The following is a 21,380-nucleotide window of genomic DNA, read 5'->3' as shown; positions in this document are numbered from 1 at the left end:
GACAAGTGCAACCTTCACATGGACCTGGTTAAAGATGTTATTTCTGTTTCAGGTAGAATGTGGAGAAGAATGTAGGAGTGGCTAACCCCACCCTCAAGAAAGATAGATAGATAGATAGTAGATAGATAGATAGATAGATAGATTTTCCTAGTGCTTACTGTGTATATGAGATTTTAGAATGTTTGGAAAATATAATGTTTATTTTTTTTCCTACAACCTTAGGTCTGCAAATAATGGACTGCTTGCTGTTGATTTTGGAAATTTTCTGAACAACAGTATTAATGAAAGTTCAAGTACAAGGTTCGTATAGCTGGAAGAATGGCTAGCTTCCAAACATTTATCAGATTATCACATATTTGATTATATATTTTAGCCCTTTGATTCCAAGAAATGAGAGTGTGGGGTTGGGTGCTGGGTGTTAATTTTTATTCTGAACTTTATTCTGAACTTGATTTCAATTGTACTTGTTTCTGTATGGCATACATTTTCAAATAATCCCACTAGGTGTCAGTGTCCTAAACAAATAATTTAGGAACCCTGTCTGATCAGGGCTCCGAAGGCTGATCTTCTTAATCTCCACTCTGCACTACATGTAAGGCTTCTAAGAGTTGACTGAGAAACATAAAATACATATAAACAAAAAATTAAACCCATCACCCAAATTTTACTAGAACAGACACATCTAGCTCCCCACTCCTGAAAGATTCAGTTCATGGCTATTTCAGCTAGTTGCTTGTGGGAGTTGTAGACAAACAAACAAAACCTTTTCCAAACTCTGAACAGACATGCATTTCTAGTGGCTATTTGGATATTTTTTAAAAAGCCTCTTCCAAGCTCTGAATAGACACCACATTCCAGATATTATGGGAAAGAGAATTTTAAAGGAGGCACTATCATAGAAAATGGTCTGCTGCTTATCTCAGCTTATAGAAGGGACAAGTGAGACAAGAATGCAGTTAAAGATCACATCATGAGGGAAGGTTCATAGTAGAGGAAGAATCTTTGCAGTTTTCTCCAGGATATTTAAGGGCTTTAAATGTCAAGCCAGAAGTTTGAACATATGATGGGTGCATTCAGAACCTCCCATCTTTTTTGTATAGAAATGCACAGTAACAGTCAGCTAATACATGTGCAGTTCTATGAGTTAGGACATTGACTGGTGTGAAGCTAAAAGAGAATGAAATTTGAGCCATTCCTTGTCAGCTGTTCACATAAAATATTACATAGATTTTACAGTACTTTCAAACAAAAGATGTTGCTATGCTCTGTGCTTCTTCTCTTTGTGAAATACGTGTGACCACAATTTAAATGTTTTTTCCTTGTCTCACTGAAGTTTCTACAGTTGCCTTGATGCCCATTTCTATGATGATGACACTATAACAGTAATTCTTGCTGAGAACTTAGAACAAGAGGGGAAGGAAAGAATTTTGGCCCAGCTGCCTTTATCATCCATATATACGGAGGAGAACCAAGAATTGGAATTGAGCTGGAATTCTGACCAAAGGTCCTAACCGACTGATATTTCAAAATGTTGTCAGTTTTACTGTGTGTGGGTTTTACTGCAAATTTTAGAATGGATACAGACGGATAGAAATTGGTTGACTAAAATGACTACATTTCCATGGGTAAAGTAATGGGAAAAGCTTGTTGCTATGTCGAAACATGTTGTTACTTTCACATTACTTAGTCATCCAGTCTCAAGCATATTTTATTCTCAGATCTGAGGTTTCACATTGTGAATATACTGTGGAAAAAGCTAGTAAGAATGACTAAGTTGCCTGTATATGACATTTCCATGGTCTCCACTGGCAGCAGAAGTCCATATTTACGTAGCTTGTTAATTCATAATAAAAAAACTCAGAAAGGTGTGTGTGTGTTTCAATCTAGGGCAACTAGACAGCTTAAAACTAATGAATTTGAAAACCCAACAAGTTTATTACAGTCTGCCACGGGACTCTTGCTTGGTTTTTTTGCAACAGATTTAACACAATTACCCTTTTCAAAAAATGTTTACATCTAAGGATGCCTTAAGTGTGCATGTAATAGGGATGTGTAGAATGTTAACACTTGATAATGGAGTTAAAAACAAATGTATTCTGGATCTTACCTAGGTTAGATATGCAGTGTGATGGCATTCCTACTCATACAGTCACCATAGAAGGCCAATGGAGGGTGCTGGAGAACATGAAAGCCCAGTATGTTGCTGTAAATGGCATCAGAAAAGTCTCATGTGTGGTAAGGATCAAGCTTACAGATTTTACACAAGACCTATCCCATCTATAGGATGATCCAGTAGGGAGACTTGTTTAGAAGAAAAATGTGCGCAGGGACTGTAACTTTCATATTTCTGTTTTCATGGCTAGGCTAGATAATTTTACCACCGTCAGGATGGATTATCCTAACTGGTGAAAGAGTTTAGAGGTCTTCTGCAACAGTATGAGAATAGCATTTTGTTGAAATGTTACTGCCATTTTACCATCCCACAAATTGCAGTTGTTGTTTTGGAGTATAAAATGGATTTATAGAGTAGCATATTATGGGAACCACTTCCCTGTGGTCTGGCTCCATTATATAAAGTAAAAATTTGTAAAGGGGAAACAGATGGATCAGTGAATATCTCCTCCATGTTCAGAACTAACCTTTTTTTTTTTTTTTTTTTTAAATGTTTTTATTAGTTTTTTAACAAATAAAATACATCATGTTGTGTTCTTACATTCCAATAGTTTTTGAGTTTATCTTTATAAGCCTTCCTTGACTTCCCAGCAAAATTGTATAAAAAACCCGTTCATTATCAATTGACACTTTAGGCATCTCCTTTATAGTCCTCATTGTTCTTTATATGTATTGTTCTTAAATCTATCACTACCGCCTTTGCCATGATCCATTCACCTTATTCTTATTCTTGTTACATTTTATTACTTATGTACTATTATCAAGTGAAATGGTCTCTTTATTCTTTTAATCTGTTAACTTTAAAAAATTATTCATATATTATAACAGAATAGTCCCCCTCTTCTTGTTTCATGTATCTTATCCATGGTTCCCATTGTTTTTTTGATTTGTCTATTGATCCTTTATTTACCCAACAGGTTAATTTATCCATGTCCATATACTCATATACCTTAATTATCCATGATTTTATATCTGGTATCTTTTCCAGTTTCCACACAGAGGCTAAAAGAGTCCTTGCAGCTAGGATCATGTAAAATATTAATCTTCCGTGTTTTCTTTCTAATTCCCTATCTTCTACCATATTTAACAGATACATCTTAGGATCTTTCCCAAAATTTACTTTTAGGATATTTTGAATTTGCTGGTGAACTTCAGACCAAAATTTACTAACAATCTTACATCTCCACCAGCAGTGTATCAATGTTCCAGTCTCTTCCTTGCACTTCCAGCATTTATTATTACAGTCTTTAGAAACTTTGGCTAGTAATTCGGGAGTTAAATACCATCTAAATTGCATTTTGATTAGGTTTTCTTGAAGAGCATAGCTTTTAGTGTACTTCATTCGTCTTGTCCAATTTTTTTCCCATTGTGCTAGTTGAATATTTTGTCCCAGTTCCTGAGCCCATTTTATCATACAATCTTTTATATTTTCCTGTTCGAGCTCTTGTCTCAGAAGTAATTGATATATTTTAGAAATTTCTTTAGTCCCTTCTTGCATTATTATCTTTTCAAACTCAGCTTCTCCTTTGCCTATTCCATATAATTTTAGATCTTGATTAAATTGTTCTTTTATCCTTCTGTATAAAAACCAATTGCAAATAAACCCCTCGTCTTGTAATTCTTCCTCGGATTTTAGTCTTCTTTTGTTATTTTCATATCTGGTCAGATCTTCATATGTTGGCCATTTTTCACATAGCATTTTTTCTCTTGTATAAAAAGCCTCATTAATAGACACCCATAATGGGATTTTTGAAAACCACCTCCGCTTTATTTTCTGCCATACATAGTAAATCGTTCTTCTTATAAAATGATTGCTAAACTCTTTATTGACTTTGTCTTTCCCATAGAATAGGTAACTATGCAAGCCATACACCAGACCAGCTCCTTCTAGATTTAGTATTTTATTCTTTTTTAGTCTGATCCAGTCTAGGGTCCAGGTTAGGGTGGCTGCAAAGTAATATAACTTTAGGTCCGGAAGTGCTAAGCCCCCTCTTTCTTTTGCATCTTGGAGTAATTTAAATCTAATCCTGGGCTTTTTAGAGTTCCATATGAATTTCGACAGTTCTTTATTCCATTTTTGGAAGGGAGTTTCATTGTGTATAATCGGTACATTTTGAAATAGGAACAGCATCTTTGGTAATATCATCATCTTAATAGCGGATATTCTACCAAACCAGGAGAGTTGCAATTTTTCCCACCTTGTTATATCTTTTCTGATTTCGGACCAAATCTTTTCATAATTATTCTTAAATATCTCTGAGTTTTTTGTTGTAAGCCAAATTCCAAGGTACTTCACTTTTTTAACTATTTGAAAGTTGGATTTTTCTTTAATTTTTTCTTGTTCCTCTTCAAATATATTCATCACTAGCATTTTTGTTTTTTCCTTATTGACCTGAAAGCCTGAGTATTCACCATAATCCTTCAAAATTGTTAATAAATAATCTAAGTCATCCACAGGATTACTTAAGGAAATAACCAAGTCGTCTGCAAAGGCCATTGTTTTATATTCCCATCCCTTAATCTTCACTCCTTCAATTTGTTTCTTTTCTCTTAATTGTTTTAGTAAGGTTTCTATTACCACCAAAAATAATAAGGGGGATAGGGGACACCCCTGTCGTACGCCTTTTTGTATACCAAAAGTTTCTGTTTTTTCTCCATTTACTATTAATTTGGCCTCCTGCTTTTTGTATATGTTTTGAATCCAAGTCAAGAAGTTTTCTCCAATGTTCATTTCTTTTAGTGTTGCAATCATATATTTCCAATTTACTTTGTCGAAAGCTTTTTCCGCGTCCAAGAAAATCAATAATAATTTTTTATCGTAATTTTTTTCATGATATTCAATCAAATTTAGTACATTTCTTATATTATTTCTCATCAAGCGATTAGGTAAAAAACCGTTTTGATCCTCATGTATCCAGTCTTTTAAGATGTTTTTTAATCTTTCTGCCAGGATTTGAGCAAAAATTTTGTAGTCGGTGTTTAAAAGCGATATCGGCCTGTAATTGGATGGATTCTTCGGGTCTCTGTCTTCTTTGTGAATTAGGGTAATATTTGCTTGGCGCCATGTTTCCGGAATATTTCCCCTTACTACCTCATTCATCGTCATGTGGAGTGGGTGCAACAACTGTTTCGTAAACTTCTTATAATATTCCATGATAAAGCCATCCGGACCTGGAGCCTTACCTGATTTGCTTTTCTTAATTACCGCAATTATTTCCTCTTTTGATATCTCCTTGTTGAGTTCTTTTTGTTGCTCATTACTAATTTTCGGTACATGTATCTTCTGGAGATACTTTTCCACTTCTTCATCTTTTATCTTTACTTTTTGATACAGATTTGTGTAGAATTCCTTAAATATGTTTTGTATTCTCTTTGGGTTTTTAATTGTTTTCCCCTCCAGTTGCAATTCTCCAATTTGTCTTTTTGTTCTTTCTTTTCTCAATTGATACGCCAAAAGTCTTCCTGGTTTGTTTGCAGATTCGAAATATTTTTGCTTAACAAAGGTAATTTTCTTTTGGATTTCTTCTTGTGTAATTGACTCTATTTGTTTCTGTAGAATTTTTATTTCTTGTTTTGCTTTCTTATCATTCGAGTTAGCTTTGAGTTGATTTTCTCTTTCTTTTACTTCTTCTAATAATTTCTTCAGGTTCCTTTCTTTTTTCCTTTTCAATTCGGCTCCTTTTTTCATGAATAAACCTCTAATAACAGCTTTGGAGGCATCCCATACGATTTGTGTTGGGACTTCTTTGTTCATGTTTTCTAAAAAATACATTTCAATATTTTCACCAATTTCCTTTATCACATCTTCATTATTTAGTAAAGTCTCACTTAATCTCCAGGAGAATTCCCTTCTACCAGTTTTTATTTCCAGCCTCACTGGATTGTGATCCGACCACACTTTAGGCAATATGTCCATTTTATCAATTTTCAACCCTAGATATGAAGAAAGGAAGAACATATCTAGACGTGACCACGACTTGTGTCTATTTGAGAAAAACGTGTAGTCTCGTGCGTTTCCATATTTCATTCTCCATGCATCTTGAATTTTCATTAAATCAATTAAATCGAAAAATTCCTTTGGTAATTTACCCTGTGATTCTTTTATTTTCTTCTCTGATTTCCTATCTAATCCCGGATTTACTACACCATTCAAGTCCCCCATTAAAATTAAATCATCAAAGTTTAATTCTTTTAGATCATTCAACAATTTATTGTAAAATTTTCCTTTACTCTCCAATACTCCATAAACTCCAACACAAATCAATATTCTGCCCTGGGACTTCAATTCAATTATCAAATAGTTGCCTGCATTATCTGTTACAATTTCCTTTGGATCTAATTTAGGGTCAACATACATCACCACTCCCTTCTTTTTTTGATTTGAAGCCGCAGCAAATTCTAGACCTAATTTTGGATTTCGTAGATGTTTAATATCCTTCTTTCTTATCCTCGTCTCTTGCAAACAGATTACCTCTAGCTTTTGTTTCTGTAATAGGTGAAAAATTTTTTTCCTCTTGTGTGGTGTGTTCAGTCCTTGTACGTTCCATGTCAATAGTTTTAATTTCTCCATTTTCTTGGTATTATTAAAAATCTTAATATACTTTATTGTACTTCTTCATCTAGTTCCTCGTCCACATTTTCCGTCTCTTCTTCGTCTTCCTTCCTTACCTCTTCAGCTTCTTTTTCTTCTTCTAATCCCCCAGTGGCTCCTTCTCCATAAATCTCCTTCACTTCAATCTGTGTTGATTTTTTCTCTTTCATCTGTTCTAAACTTTTTTCCATCCTACGAGTCACCATTGTCCTTTTTAACTGTCTCTCTTTTTCTTCTTCTTGTTTTTCTTCTTTTGTCATATCCTGTTGACTTTTAAAATGTTTCATAAATTTTCTTGCTTCTTCTACAGTCTTAATCGTAATTCTTTTTTTCCTGAACCAGAAGGTTAAACCCTCTGGTACTTCCCATCTGTATCTTATAGCTTCTTGTCTCAGTTTTATTGTTATAAATTGGTACTCTTTTCTCTTCCTTAGTTGCTTCATGGGAATGTCTTTAAATATTTTCAAAATTTGTCCTTCATATTCTAGGGGATTTTCATTGTGTTTTTTTAGAACCTCATCCCTCATAAATTTCCTCACAAAATAAACGATCACATCCCTCGGTAATTGTCTTTGTGATGCAATATAAGAGTTCACACGAAACAACCGATCAATTTCGTACACAAAATTCACCGGATCTCTACCCAAAAATCCCGCCAAACAATTTGATATCTTATCCATGAGGTCCTCGTCTCTCTCTTCTGGCAGTCCCCTTATCTTAATACATTTATCTCTGAATTTCTGTTCCCATATAGATTTTTCTTCCAGCTCTTCTTCAAATCTTTTCTTCATCTTCTCCATTTCAGATTCTATGTTGTCGCTCCTCTTCTCTATTTTCTGTATTTTCTGTTTCGTTGCTGTCATTTCTGTGGTTAATTTTGTAATATTTTGATTTATCTCTTTCATATCTGATCGTATTTCTTGACGAATTCCCTTTTCAGTATCTTTAATCTCAGATTTTAACTCAGCCTTTGTCTCCATTAAATCTGTCCTTAATTTTCTTATTTCTTCTAATAGCGTTGTAATCATATCTGGTTTTTCTGCTGAATGTTTTCTCTGTGGTTGTTGCCCTATAGGGGGTACATTCTTGCCCGAGATTGACATTTCTGCAATTTGAACTTAAATTTCCAAATATACAATGCCCTTTTCAAAAATCTTATCCCCAGTTCAATTATCAAAGCTTCTATCAATTCGAAAAGTAATAACAACAACAATAACAATATTACAATTTGTCAGGTTTTGTTTTGTTTTGTTTTGTTTTGTTTTGTTTTGTTTTTCCCCCCCCTTTCTCCCTTTCCTCCCCCCTTCTTTCTTTTTCAATATATCACTATCTCCAGATTTTTAAATAGTCAAAGTCTCAACTCCCTTCTTATAACTTCCTATCTCATAGATCTAACTAGCTATCACTACCAATTACTCCTCAAGCATTCTAAGTTCTCAATGAAAAGGGAATACAGAACGTCAAAAGGATCTCTCCCTCCTTTTTTCCTTCTCTCCAGTTCAAAAAACAAATGTATGTGTATATGCTTTTCTTGGACTAATTTCTTAGTACATTAAAGTCTTTCTTCTTTATATCATTAGTAGTCCAAAAAGTTTCATTCACCTTTCTTATTTTCTTCCTTGTGTCCCTTTCCTAATAAGAGGATGTTAAGATCACTGGCAAGCAAGAGAAAGCAGGAACAGGAGGAGGAGAAAGAAACGAAGCCTCAGAACAAAAAAAGAAAAAAAAGACTATGTCCTTTTACTGGGCTCTTGTTCTTAAGAAGTCTTTGTTTATGCTTACTTACTACAATTCCCAGAGTGCTTTTTGTTCTTTTCAACCTTGTAGCCTCTGCCCCCTTTTACTTCCGTGTTAATTATCAACAGGAGCGGAATTGGATGGAAATTAAACTACAATTCCCATGTCTCCTTGTTCCCTTCGATCGTCGTCACTTCCTGTTTGCGTCTTGGAGGAGACTCCTTCTCTCCAAATAGCTCAACCACCTCCGTTAAGAGAGGAAGAAAAAATAGCAAGTCTTCTACGTTGGTCTTTCGCCTCTGGACACTCCTCCTCCCGTCCTCGTCGCCCCCTCCTCCCGTCCTCGTCGTCCCCTCCTCCCGTCCTCGTCCTCTATGGTTTATCCTCCAATCATCCACGTCACTTCCCGGACTCCGCTGCACTTCAGGATGTTTTGTCTATCTCTCTCCCACTCAAGGTCAGATAAGAGTTTTTCTTTAACTCTTTTGTCGCCAAATCTTCTAGTTTAGTGTACATTAAACTTTCTTTTTTCCCATTTAAGAGATATATTCCTGATGTTTGTCATTCAGTGTCCTTTCATCACTTCTTCGGGGGTATTTACTGCCCTGCCTCCTCCACATTTAGAGTTTATTTAAGTTATTACTTACAGATTTAAAAAGCGAATTTACTCTCAGCCAAATCGCTTCTTCACTCCTTTTCAAAGTCCTTTTATCTTATGCTTGTAAATACTTATGCCATATAAAGATGTTTGCAAAAGTATCACCTCAATCTTGATGGGAAGTCGATTAATTGATCCAATTCTGTAGATCCTTTAGAGTAAAATTGGCGGCGCCGCTGTCCATTAATGGAGATTCAAAGCGGCCATGGAATGCTCTTCGGCCCCACTGGTCCCGACCCTCTCCTCCCGACCGTCGTCTGGGAAGTCTGAGAAGCGGGAACTCAGGATATCGAGCCTCCGCCGAGCCCCCTTCGGCCCCCCTATGCCAAGGGGGGAACTTCAGGGTTGTCAGGCTAAGCCTAGACCCCCCCAAAAGCCGCGATGTCCGATCAGCCCCCAGCCAGCTAGCCAAGAAGCCTCTCAACGGGCGCCATTACCAACCGGAAGTCAGAACTAACCTTTGAGCAAACCTTTTGAAAACATACACTCAGCACCTACAGTATCTGGTGTGTTTCTAGCAGTGGTGTGCAGTCTAGCAGCATTTTTCAGAGAGCTTGCACCTTTTGAAATTTATATATCCCCAAACTTGAAGAAGGTTTGGTAATGAGGCAGATGTTTTTAAGGTTCTTAAGATGAAACATTCAAAATTTGCATTTTGCTTTCCTATTTTTTAATAACAGAATCTCTTTTAAATAATCTCACAGCTTAGTTCAAACCTGCGTCACATCCGAGTGTTTGAAATGGATGTTGAAGATGATGGAGAAGTCGAGGAGGAAGAAGAGGAAGAAACAGTACAGCTTGTTGGTCCAGATCAGGAAGAAGAAAAACAAACTGCAGACAATCCTGAAAATAGTGTCTCTGCTGGTTCTGCTGAATTGGCAGATCAAATAGAAGAGCAATAAGCCAGCCTCCATGACTAAGAGAAACACATTTCAGTGTCTTGTGTGTTACAAAGAACAAAACAGAAATGTGGTCCTGTCTGCTGAATCTTTTTGGTAGTTTTTTTTAATACAGTACATAAGTGCTGCTATGAGTTGCAAAATTCCTGGTTGTTCTTTTTTCCATAGTTTCCAAGTACAAGTTTTTTTTTGTAAGGCAGCTACTTTGTCTGAATAAGTGCAAAAATATTTCTGGGGGGGAAAATGGCCCTGCAACATACCAGACAACATTAGTCATACCTTCCCTTTCAGTTTCCATGGTCTTAATACCCCACATTTCCCTAATATTTTCATAGAATTCATTTCAGGAGCCGTAGGTATCCACAGATGTATCTCTGTTCACTTTTCCAAGAAGCCTGTGCAGCATGAGAGATGGAAGGATTGGAATTCCAAAGCCTATTTTTATTTCCAGTGTGTGTTTTGTAATGGAAAATAAATTAAAAAGGAGTATATTTTTCTGTAATGATTTGTGTGTGCTTTCTGTTTCACATCCCCTGTCATATTTGTCAAATTGTTTTTCAGATGTTCACGTGTGAAATAAGGTTTTCTTTTACAATTGAAGAACTTGCCTGTTACTGAAAATCAATTGCTTGCTCCAGAAATAATTTAACTGGTTTTCTGGAGTGTACTTCATTATCTGCTTCTATGCAGTATATTACATTCTAGATCAGAGATGCTCGAAGTGAAGGTCCAAGGTAGTTTTCCAGGCAAGAAAAAAACATTGTACTGATTGGGCACAAATTTAGTGACAGACCTTGATACATGGGGGGGGGGGGGGGACTGTTTGTTTCTAATATCAGAGGGCCTGAGAACAATGCTCTAGATGAAAATTGTAGAGTTCATTTTTGGTTAATACTTGAAAGCATGGTGCACCATAAAGTATCAAATGCTAGGTATATACATTTCATAGAATCATAGAGTTGGAAAGGACCTCATGGGCCATCAAGTTCAGCCTCCTGCTCAGCGCAGGATCTCCAGCTAAAACATCCTCTAAGTTTCATAACTTAGAACATCTTCTATACACCTGTTGATACCAAAGAATTTTTCTATGATCTCTAGAGATCATAACATGGTAGATGTTAAAGGGGAAAAGGACAAATATGGTATGAGCTGGTTGCATTGCCTCCAACCAAACCTGACTGTGCAGAATATACTCTAGTATTTTTGAAACACCATAACAAATGGCAAGCCAGAGTTGCAGTCTAACCCTGGATAAATATACTCAGAATTCCCTGTCCTGTACTTTTCAGTACTTCATTCTCTCTGTGCGTTAAACAACTTGTTTGTTAGTATTTGAGAGAAAGTATATTAAGGGCCAATTTAACAATACTTAGAACTGGGAAATAAGAAATTAGGTAGAAAATTCAGGTTGAGTACAACAAATTGGAAATGTATGTACTATTTTGACCTGATTCTGCTTTGAAGCAATGGTTAGGTCTGAACAGACAGTAGGACCAAATTAACGTGGATTCTATGGCCATTTGAGGCTAAAACTTCACATGTACTTTATGTATTTGAGATGTGCCACAGGCCTTTACCTATCGACCCTGGTCATGTTTAAAATGCATGTTTTAACATGCTATTTTCCCTATTTGTCCATTTTCCAGAATTGGGTCTCACTATATTTAATGCTCTACTGTTTTCTGCCATCAAATTTAAAAATAAATCTAAAATGGCTGACTTAGCCTTACATCATAGTCATGCAATGGCTGCATGACTGCTGCTTCTAGTCATTATCACATAGGATAACTACTACAAATGGCAAAGACTAATCTAGATGTAATTCAAACTTTTGGTTATCAGTCTGAATCAATCTGTATCCTGCCTTTTCTGTAAGACTGGGACTCAAAATGCCTTGCAAATTTAAGTTATTACAATTGAGGCTACATCTACACTACAGAAATAATCCAGGTTGATAGCACTTAACTGCCATGGCTCAGTGCTATGGAATCTTGGAATTGTGGTTTTTTGTGGCACCAGAGCTCTCTGACAGAGATGAAAAATCTCCCAAAAGTACAGTGCCCAGAATTCCATAGCATTTAGCCATGAGAATTAAAGTGGGGCCAACCTGGATTATTTCTGCAGTGTGGTTGCAGTCATGGTTACAAACACAATGTGTCAACATTAACATAGAATTAAACCATTATTATTAACTTTACAAAGTGTGTGTCCTCAAATGCCCTTCAATTTTTATATCATGCTGAATACATGATAAAGATAAGCATCAAGGGCAAAGGTAATGGCACGCTTTTTACATGATGACTTGTTTGTTTTACACTTGATTGATGTGTTAGCCTAGTGCTACCATTAACTGAAGAGTAATAACATTTTACTGCTTCACTGGAGATAAGATTGGGATTCCTTTTTAGTTATTTCTGTAAGGGAAGGAAGGTGCAACTGGTCTTGGAAAATATGGATCAGCAAACAGCTTTCATAGGAACACACCATGTGGTTGTTTTCTCTAGTTAAATTAGAATGTGCAGAATGCTAAAAAAGAACTGCCACACAGCAAGGGCTGAAGCTGTAAGGTCACTGGGTTTCAAAGAACTCAACAGAGACTCAAGCTTCCCATGTCAGATGGGCTTATGACTCTAAATTGTATTGGCAAGAAGCAAACCCAGGCCTGTTACAGACTGCCAAAATAAAGCTGCTTCGGGTCTCTTTGGAGGTATGCTGTTTAAATGATGCATGGGTCCTATGAGTCTGGAGGTCGCGCCAAAGCCACACTCCATTCCTAAGCACTGGAGTGCAGCTTTGGTGCAGCTTCCGGATTCTTAGGATGCATGCATCATTTAAACAGCATACCTCCAAAGAGACCCGAAGCAGCTGTATTTTGGCAGTCTGTAACAGGCCATAGTAAGAATCTTGCCCACTTTCCCTATGATATAGGTCATAATGTATTTGGACATACATTCTGGTTCATCACTAGGAAAAAAAATGTTTCCGGTAATGTGCTGGGAAAAAGTATCCCTTAGTGTATCTTGAATTTGGTGACAACATTTAGCACTATTTTGTTCTGTCTTGAATTCAAGTGGTAAATGGTTTATTCCACTGTCAACTTTTCTCTCTTGCGACTTGACCTCCCAAGCACCTTTGCTTTAAAGGTGATATAAACTCAAGTTGTTCGTTTAATTTTGTTTTCTCAATATACGCAACACCCAAGTTACTTTCTCAGGCACCTTGTGTGCACTGACAACTGTACATCAGTATGCCATGCTGAATCTTATTTAAATGCACAATAACTTTGAATATTTACACACATAGATGCAATTGGTATGCCTGTGCAATAGCAACAGATATATTGTACCACAGGACTTGATTGAAAGACTATCTTTTCAATATTTTTCATTATCTACATCAACAAAAACAGCAATACAGAATGCCAAATATTAATATACCACCATATGGGGAAAATGTGTGTGTATCAATTTTCTAGCACAGTCTAAATGTATTTTTTCCCTCTTGCCAGTGAATAATTTTAAATCTTCAGTTTGCAACATGTAAAGTATCAGAGATCTTTCAAGTATTTATGCAAGAACTCTTTTGATCTTGGGATATTGGATGCATTTTTATATGAAAGCAATGAATGTTCATCCTACCTCAATAAACATGTCTGTTTTGACTACCAGATGCCTCAGCTTCTTCCACCATATGAAAAGAATCACTTCCTCAACGTTTTTCCATCCCTCACTGGGAATTTTCTCACCGATATACAAGACATTTATAATACAAATTATTATTATTATTATTATTATTATTATTATTATTATTTAAAGGGGAAAAGACTGGTTATCTTTGACCACCTCGTGATTGTTGTCCATAGAAGTTATTCTAAACAAGAATCAACAAAGATGGAGTATTATGTGGACTGGCAAAGCAAACATTCAAGATGCACTGTTAAATCTTAGCTGGTTTATAAAATTGGATGACCTATTATATTAAATATGCCATGTCACAGGAATTATCAAATTTAAATTTATAAAGGCGTGAATCAAAAATTAAGTATTTTAAATATTGCAATTAAGTATTAGCTGGAATCACCAGGTGGGTGGGTGGGTGGATAGATAGATAGATAGATAGATAGATAGATAGATAGATAGATGTATTCCATCAGTTGTTCAAATTACTTGTCACAGTCATGTCAGTAGCTTTTCTATGGTAAGCAATTTTTGGTCTTCATGCATTGCTGGAGGCTAAAGGTGCCTGTTTAGCATAATTGGAACTATGCTGCAATGAACCTGAAAGATATAACAAAACCCTATGAACTTCAAAATATCTAACACAACTCTTTAACCTGTGCAGTGTTTACAGCTTGCTGTCTAAGAAATGACGTAGCACTCCATGTAAGTAGCATTATAGTCAGAAAGGAGTCCCCCCCCTCCAATCCTTGAGACAGAGTAGGAGTAGTGAAGTACTCCTTCACCGGGAATCAAGTTGTCTGCCAGATGTTGCAGAATTGCAAGTCCCACCGTTTATCCTCATTGCCTGTGCTGGCTAGTTATTACTGCAATAATTATTTTTCTATGTTTGTTGAGCTGTTGTTTATAACAAAACTTAATTTTATTCAGCTGATGTGTTTTGGGTGTGAACCATTCGTCTTGAGCTTTTGTTTCTTTGTATCACTTTCTTATGTTGGAGGCAATCATGGGACAAGCCACCGAGTTCCATCTCAGAATGTATAACACCTTGGAGTGGTTATAGACACTTTGCTTGGGAGAATCTTCCTGACTGAAGAAAGGATAAGGTCCATCAAGGACACCATCAAGCTGATAAGTCATTCCCAGTTATTGGACCTACTGTTATTGACATACCTGATGATTGCTGCAACGCACTGTGCCATAGGCACTGTTTTATGCCAGGAGCCTGCAGTGGTTCCTCATGCAGCATCAAAAACAAATGAGAGAGGTGAATCACCTGCACCTGTATGTGCCAAAACAAGTTCAAACATCTTTTGAATTGTGATTATGAGCAGCAATCAGGAAAGGTCTGATTTGGGCTATGCTAGAGGTTCAAATAATTATGGATGCCAGTTTAAGGGAATGGAGACTCCTAATACAAAAGGAGGGATCAACAAGATCTATCCCACAGTACTATAAACTGTTTGGAGCTAAAAGCAATCTCAGCTCTTCTGACATTTCATCCACAAGTACAAAACAAGTTGGTCTTAATCCAAATGGAAAAGGTGACAGCAGAAAGCATGAATGGACCACGAAGGGTGGACCAGTCCAAGTCACTGGTGGCAGAAGTAACAACTAGGGCCAAAGCGAACTTAATCTCTCTAAAAACAGATCACATAAAGGTAGAATTAAACATAAAGACTGTCTGGCTCAACAAGATGGAGGTAGATCAGGCAGAATGGTATCTCTTAGTGTCAAGAAATAATATTACCATCCTTTTATCCTAATCCAAAAAGGAATTAGACAATCTGTGGCGTGCCCAGGATATGTATTTTAACATGTACAACAAGGCTGGGAGCAGTTGCTGTTAACTCCACTTGCAGTGCAGCTACCTCTGCTGCACTAGCAACAAACACACCCATTTTAGGAGATTATTGCACAGGCTTTTATCCCATCATTTTCCAGACGGGAGAAATGTGCATTTAATTTTAAAGACAGGTCTTACCACATTCACCCATATGCAAGCTGTATGCAACCCGGGCTTATCCAGCAGATTTTCAAGCTCGGGAAAATCCCATGCTTGAAAAACCATGGGACAAGCACAGGCTACATACAGACTTCAGACCAGCTGCAGATAGGAGAATTCAGTAAGACCCGTCTTTGGCTTCCCAAAATGCCATATATTAAAAAGCCTGGATTCAGAGAAAGTGTCTGTGGTGACAGCAGACAAAATAGAGGGGTGGTGTCTGGTGCTGATTTAAATTTCATACAGTTGGCTCTCTATATACACAGACTCTGAATCCAGAGGTTCTACCATCCAAGGCTAATCATAACATTCCAGTTGCTGCTCTTGTTGTTGTTGTTGTTATGTCAAAAAGCAAACCTTAAATTTTCCATTTTATGTAAGGGGCATCATTTTACTATGCCACTGTATAAAACGGAGCTTGAGCATCCACGGTTTCTTCAGAAGGTCCTGGACCAAATCCCAGCAGATACCAAGAGCCCACTGTATTATCTCACAAAGGAACCTTGAGGGCATCTACTAGGTCCCCACAGTTGGTGGCCATAGCTGGAGAACAGGAAAAGGTCCTTACATGGGTGGCAGAGGTTGGGCCCTCACTCTTTTGTGGTAATCATGAGTTTTGTGGAAGTTTTTACATTTGGTGGCAATTACGGTTTAGGCAGAGCCTTACGCCTGGTAGAAAAGCAGTGGGTTAAGTGGTAAATCCCCATAACATGTACCTCTTTTAGCCATGCCAAACAGGAATTCAGCCTATGTGTTGATTCTACATGGCCCTTATTCATTTTGCCCTTTCTTTGATAAGACTATGCAAATGCTTATCCAATGTCGCTCTGGCAATAACCTTTCCTCTTTTCTGAATAATCCAGTCATTCTTTATAAATTGTGTGATCAGTACTTTACTTGGCAACTTCTTGACAGATAAAAGACCTTCTAGCTCCGGAAAATATCTTGCACCTGTATCATATATATTTGTCACCATGCATCACTACAGTACAAGAAAGCATTCCAATTTTTCTTGCTGGTATACTTCTTCCATCTTTAAGAACGATCCTTCATACTTACATTTAATTATCTGAAAAATGTCCTGTCACTCATCATGGGACTTGCTGCTCCACAGACAACACACCACCCGAGAAAGAGTTGTCTTGTGTAACATGAATAGAGTCATTCCATTAAAAAAAAAAAAAATCAGATCATTTGTGGTTTTCTCTTTCTATTTTAATACTTGAGAAGTAGCTTGCTTCTGTTCTGCCATCGATGTGGAAGAAATGGTCTTTTAGACAGTTCCTCTTTTTTACGCCTAAAGCATACGCTGATTTCCACCTTCTGAACTTTTGAGCATTTGGCCTTTGATATTGCTTTCTAATATTTTGTCATTGTCTTTATCACATCACATATTTTCTTTCCTGTAGTTAAATTAATCAGTGAGACTGTCTTTTACAAGATCATTTGTGAGCTCTGTTTCATGTCTCATTTCCAAGCCATTGATGACAGCACTCTACAACTTAGACTACACACCAAAAGTTGTGCTGCTACAGGATTTTCTTTAATATTCTTTCCAGTACCATGAAGCTTTTCCAAATGGCCTTGTCTTTCTTTAGTTTTGTTATGTAAATCTTTCATGTAAGAAACAGCTTCCTTTGCAGACTTAACATGTCGATACAGTCTTTGAAGTGCCTTCACTACACATCCTTTCTTCTGTAGTTCCATTTCATATCCCACTTACTTGAGATCTTCTTGCCTGTTTTCTTCATCTTACATTTCTATGAGCATCACCTCTCACAGATTATCCTTGAAGAATAATGTTTATAACTTCAATTTCTACATATTATAATTCCCATCATTTCACATGGCTGCCAAAATTCCAAATTTTCAACTACTAGCCATGAGATCAGATCAGATTTACCTTTTTAAAAAAAATTACAGTTTAGTACCCACATTTACTGTTTCTATTTGTTGTATTTTCCTCTTGTGTTTCGTGTCTCTAAAATTCTTCTCCCATTGCTAGGCCCATTTCCTGTTCAACATGAAATTTTAATATATGAAGCTGGAGTATTCAGAAGAAAACCTAGGGTTGTGAACACATCCATTATTAGGGAGAGAAAAGCATAATGTCAAGCTAATACAGATAGTATTTGAATGGTAAAATATACTGTCACAAAAAATTACCAGATGACAAAATGTTTATGTAACTGTGGAAACTAGGGCCTTTTGCACAAATCTATGGATGGAAACCTGGGGTCTATATTTTGTTGAGGCAATAGAGCTCTCTGTCCAAGAATTCCAGTCACCCTTCCTAAATTGCAAATACAAATATGCACCAAAACATAGACACATCATTGCATCCAGTTATAACTCCAGCTCAAATAGCCCAGACCCATGTCTTGTAGGGCACTTTTAATTATCCCTGGAAATGGACCAGACCTTAGTGAAACTGTTGTAACAAGGAACTTTGTAGTAGTCAACAGTTTGGTCAGAACCCATGTACAACATGATCCAGTACTTTGAATGATGTATACCTAAGGCACGTGTCACCATTCCAGAACTGACTTCTCCAAGAATGGGCACAGCTGGCACACTAGCTTTATTTGGGTAAATGCACTCTGGGATACCTTTGCATGCAAGTTAGAGGCTGTATCCAAGAATACATGAAAATTGCAAACCTGAGTTTTTAGGAAAAGGGGAATCTCATACAGCAGAGATTGAATCCCTATTCCCTAATCTGCCTTTCAACAAATGAGAAGTGCCTCTGTCTTTTCTGGATTAAATATCCACTAGTTTGCTTCATCCAATCCATATCTGACATCAGGCACAGTCTGACAACTATCTTCTTAAAATATAGATGGAGCATCATCAATATAGGAGCTTATTACACCACCTCAGGTGCCCAATTTACTTCTTCCGAATTTGGCTCAAATTCGGAAGTTAGGCTGATTTTATCACATGGACGTTTCTCTCAAAATGGCTTTCCATTGCCTCTAGTGCTGAATTTGGGCCCCGTAAGTCACTTCGGTGGGCATTTTTTCCAAATATAAAGCTTCCAGTTTGGAAAAAAATGGCTACCGAAATGACTTATGGGGTCCGAATTCAACACTGGAGGCAATGGGAAGCTGTTTCGAGAGAAAAGTCCATGTGATAAAACCAGCCTAACTTCTGAATTTGAGCCACATTCGGAAGAGGTAAGTCGGGCACCGGAGGTGGTGCGATAAGCTCTATACTTGTGCTAAATATACAGCTTCTTCCAGTGGTTTTAAGTGTTTGTTAAAAAATTAAGTATGTTAAATAGCACAAGGAACAAGATAAAAACCCTAGGGACCCCCATAGGCCAATAGCTGTGGGATTGAACATAAACCCTTCAGCATCGCCTTCTGAGTCCTCCCCTTCCAAGAAAGGAACCAAGTCATTAAAAAAGGTGTAACCACAGTCCAAAACTAGATCTGAAAGTGGATTGAAACAGATCTTGATAATCTGACACTTCCAGAAACTCCTGGAAGTAGGTTGCCACCAAATGAAAAACTAGAGACACAATGTAATGATTCATGAAGTTTGACCCTCCGACAAATGCCAAACCTGTGGTCACCAGAGGCATGACCAGAATGCACAATCATGCTTCCCTTTAACTAATTTATGGGAAAAGGCTCATCAGACCTGACAGGGATGTGACATTGTTGCAGCTCTGTGCCTTTAACCTAATTCAGCAAAACACATCTAGGCAGTAACTACCACAGACTAGGAAAAATTGGAAGTACTATTTCTTTAGTTGTTGTGGGTTTTGTTTGGTAACACTTATATTTATTCTTTGTTTTTGTGGTTTTAAGGATTTAATGTAACCCATGAAGCAGAAAACATAAGTGCCTGCATTAAACTTTGAACCTTCATCCTGTGCTATTTTGTTCCCCTTCCTCTCTCCAGTTAGTATAAACTTAGATTATTAAGGGCACAATGCAAATACCTATACTTTTTCTGGTTCGCAGCTAGTAGTAGCTTTGAAGGTATGTGTTGGTAGAACATGGAAATGTGTTTCTCTTCCGTCGAACACCTCCTTTGGAGGTGACACCACTGTATTTTATAATCTAAAAGAGAACAAAAGTCATAGTTGGTTGTTGCTATTAAGTGCCCTGGAGTCAACATGAACTCATGGAGATCCTGTAAATGACACATCTCCAAGTCTTCCTATCCTCAATAGCTCTGCTCAGGTCCTGCAGGTTCAGGCCCATGACCTCCCTGATTGAGTCTAAACATCTGGCATGTGCTCTTCCTCTCTTTTTACTGTCTTCTTCCTTTCCCGGCATTACTGTCTTTTCTAGTGAGTCATGCTTTCTTATGATGTGACCAAAGTATGACAGCCTCAATTTAGGCATTTTTACTTCCAGAGAGAGTTCAAGCTTGTTCTGTTCTAGGACCCATTTGCTTGTCTTTTTGGCCATCCATGGTATCCTCACTACACTTCTCATGCTTAGATCTGTCTATTTCAGCCCTTAAATCAGAGGCTGAATTAATCTGTAGACAAGGTTTTCAGAGGGAAAAGTATATGGCTGGGAAACTGACATAAGGTGCCTTCATGCTGAAGATGAAATAACTTTCCACGTGTTAATCACTCACCAAGAATCAGTATAACTGACAAATGTATGGTGGTTACAAAAGATTTCAGCCTGGGAAAGGCATTTGAACTCAAGAGCCAAAATTTATAAGTGCTACTGCTTTCATGCTGAAGATGAATACATTTTTCATATAAGAAATCAATCAACAGTGACATAAATGAACTAACTGACTTAATACAGTGTAGGGCATGAAAAAAATATCCTAAGGATTCAACCTGGGTTTTGTGCAACTGAATCACTGTGTAATAATGAACTTGTTGAACTGTAGTTTTAAAGTACATTAGCCAAGGAAGTGGCTAGAAGTGACTCTGTTTTCTTTGTCAACAGCTTGGGTTGAGTACTGAATAATTTTGTTCAAATGTAATCGTGGATTTATTGAAAGAATGAAGTCACAGTGTCATCCTAGATTCAACTTAGGACCATTAGGCAACAGCAAAGTTCTTTGTAAGTTCTGGCCATTTACAGTTTTTTATTCATTCATACTACTGAAAATAATCAGAAAGAAATAGAATTCTCTGTGCCCCTGTCTCCACCTAAAGTTTGAAGGCAATGTGCCTCTGAAGCACAGAAACACCCTTACATACTCCAATAGGACATTTTTGTCCCCCAGATGTATTTTGTTTTGTAGAATTAACATGAAAAACGGCCTGTGACATAGTCCTTCTGAGATATTGTCACTTGCACAGTAGTAAATAATGTGGCTGTATTTCAGCCACCTTCCTTTTACAGTGTTTATTCTGTTAAAAAAAAAAACTGGGGCAAATATATTTCCCCCTAGAATCTATTAATACCTGTCATAGGGTACTGTTGTTCCATTAAAATCTGTTTGGGGTTAAAAGGTACCAGGATTTGGGGTGCCAGAACTTGATGCACAGAAGCTCTGGTTGTTGTTTTTTTTTAATTGACATTTTAATTTTTTAAAATTCTTTTTCAATTTCCTCCAAAAAACATCACATTTTAACCAAACCTTCACTGTGTATATGTAAATACATTTAGGATGTGCACATGATACTGTAATTTGAAGGCGTGATTTTAATTTTGCT

General features: G+C 37.0%; 1 protein-coding gene across 3 annotated transcripts in view; it reads left to right on the top strand.

Moving 5' to 3' along the window:
• Positions 1-10,559, top strand: part of ANAPC4 (anaphase promoting complex subunit 4) — a 39,070-nt gene extending 28,511 nt beyond the window's left edge. For 2 of the 3 annotated variants that reach the window (XM_089524707.1, XM_089524705.1), the window contains 4 exons: positions 223-300; positions 1,334-1,504; positions 2,112-2,235; positions 9,863-10,559. In XM_089524707.1, coding sequence (XP_089380833.1) covers positions 223-300; positions 1,334-1,504; positions 2,112-2,235; positions 9,863-10,060 — 571 coding nt within the window. In that variant the 3' untranslated portion in view covers positions 10,061-10,559. Of the gene's footprint in view, positions 1-222; positions 301-1,333; positions 1,505-2,111; positions 2,236-9,862 lie in introns of those variants that run through there. The other variant, XM_089524708.1, reaches the window with a different exon arrangement.
• Positions 10,560-21,380: the final 10,821 nt, after the last annotated feature.

Source organism: Sceloporus occidentalis, unplaced genomic scaffold (assembly GCF_023333645.1).
Source record: "Sceloporus occidentalis isolate IW3139 unplaced genomic scaffold, rSceOcc1.0.p SCAF_5, whole genome shotgun sequence".
NCBI classification, from domain to species: domain Eukaryota; kingdom Metazoa; phylum Chordata; class Lepidosauria; order Squamata; family Phrynosomatidae; genus Sceloporus; species Sceloporus occidentalis.
This window is presented reverse-complemented; position numbering and strand designations above follow the sequence as displayed.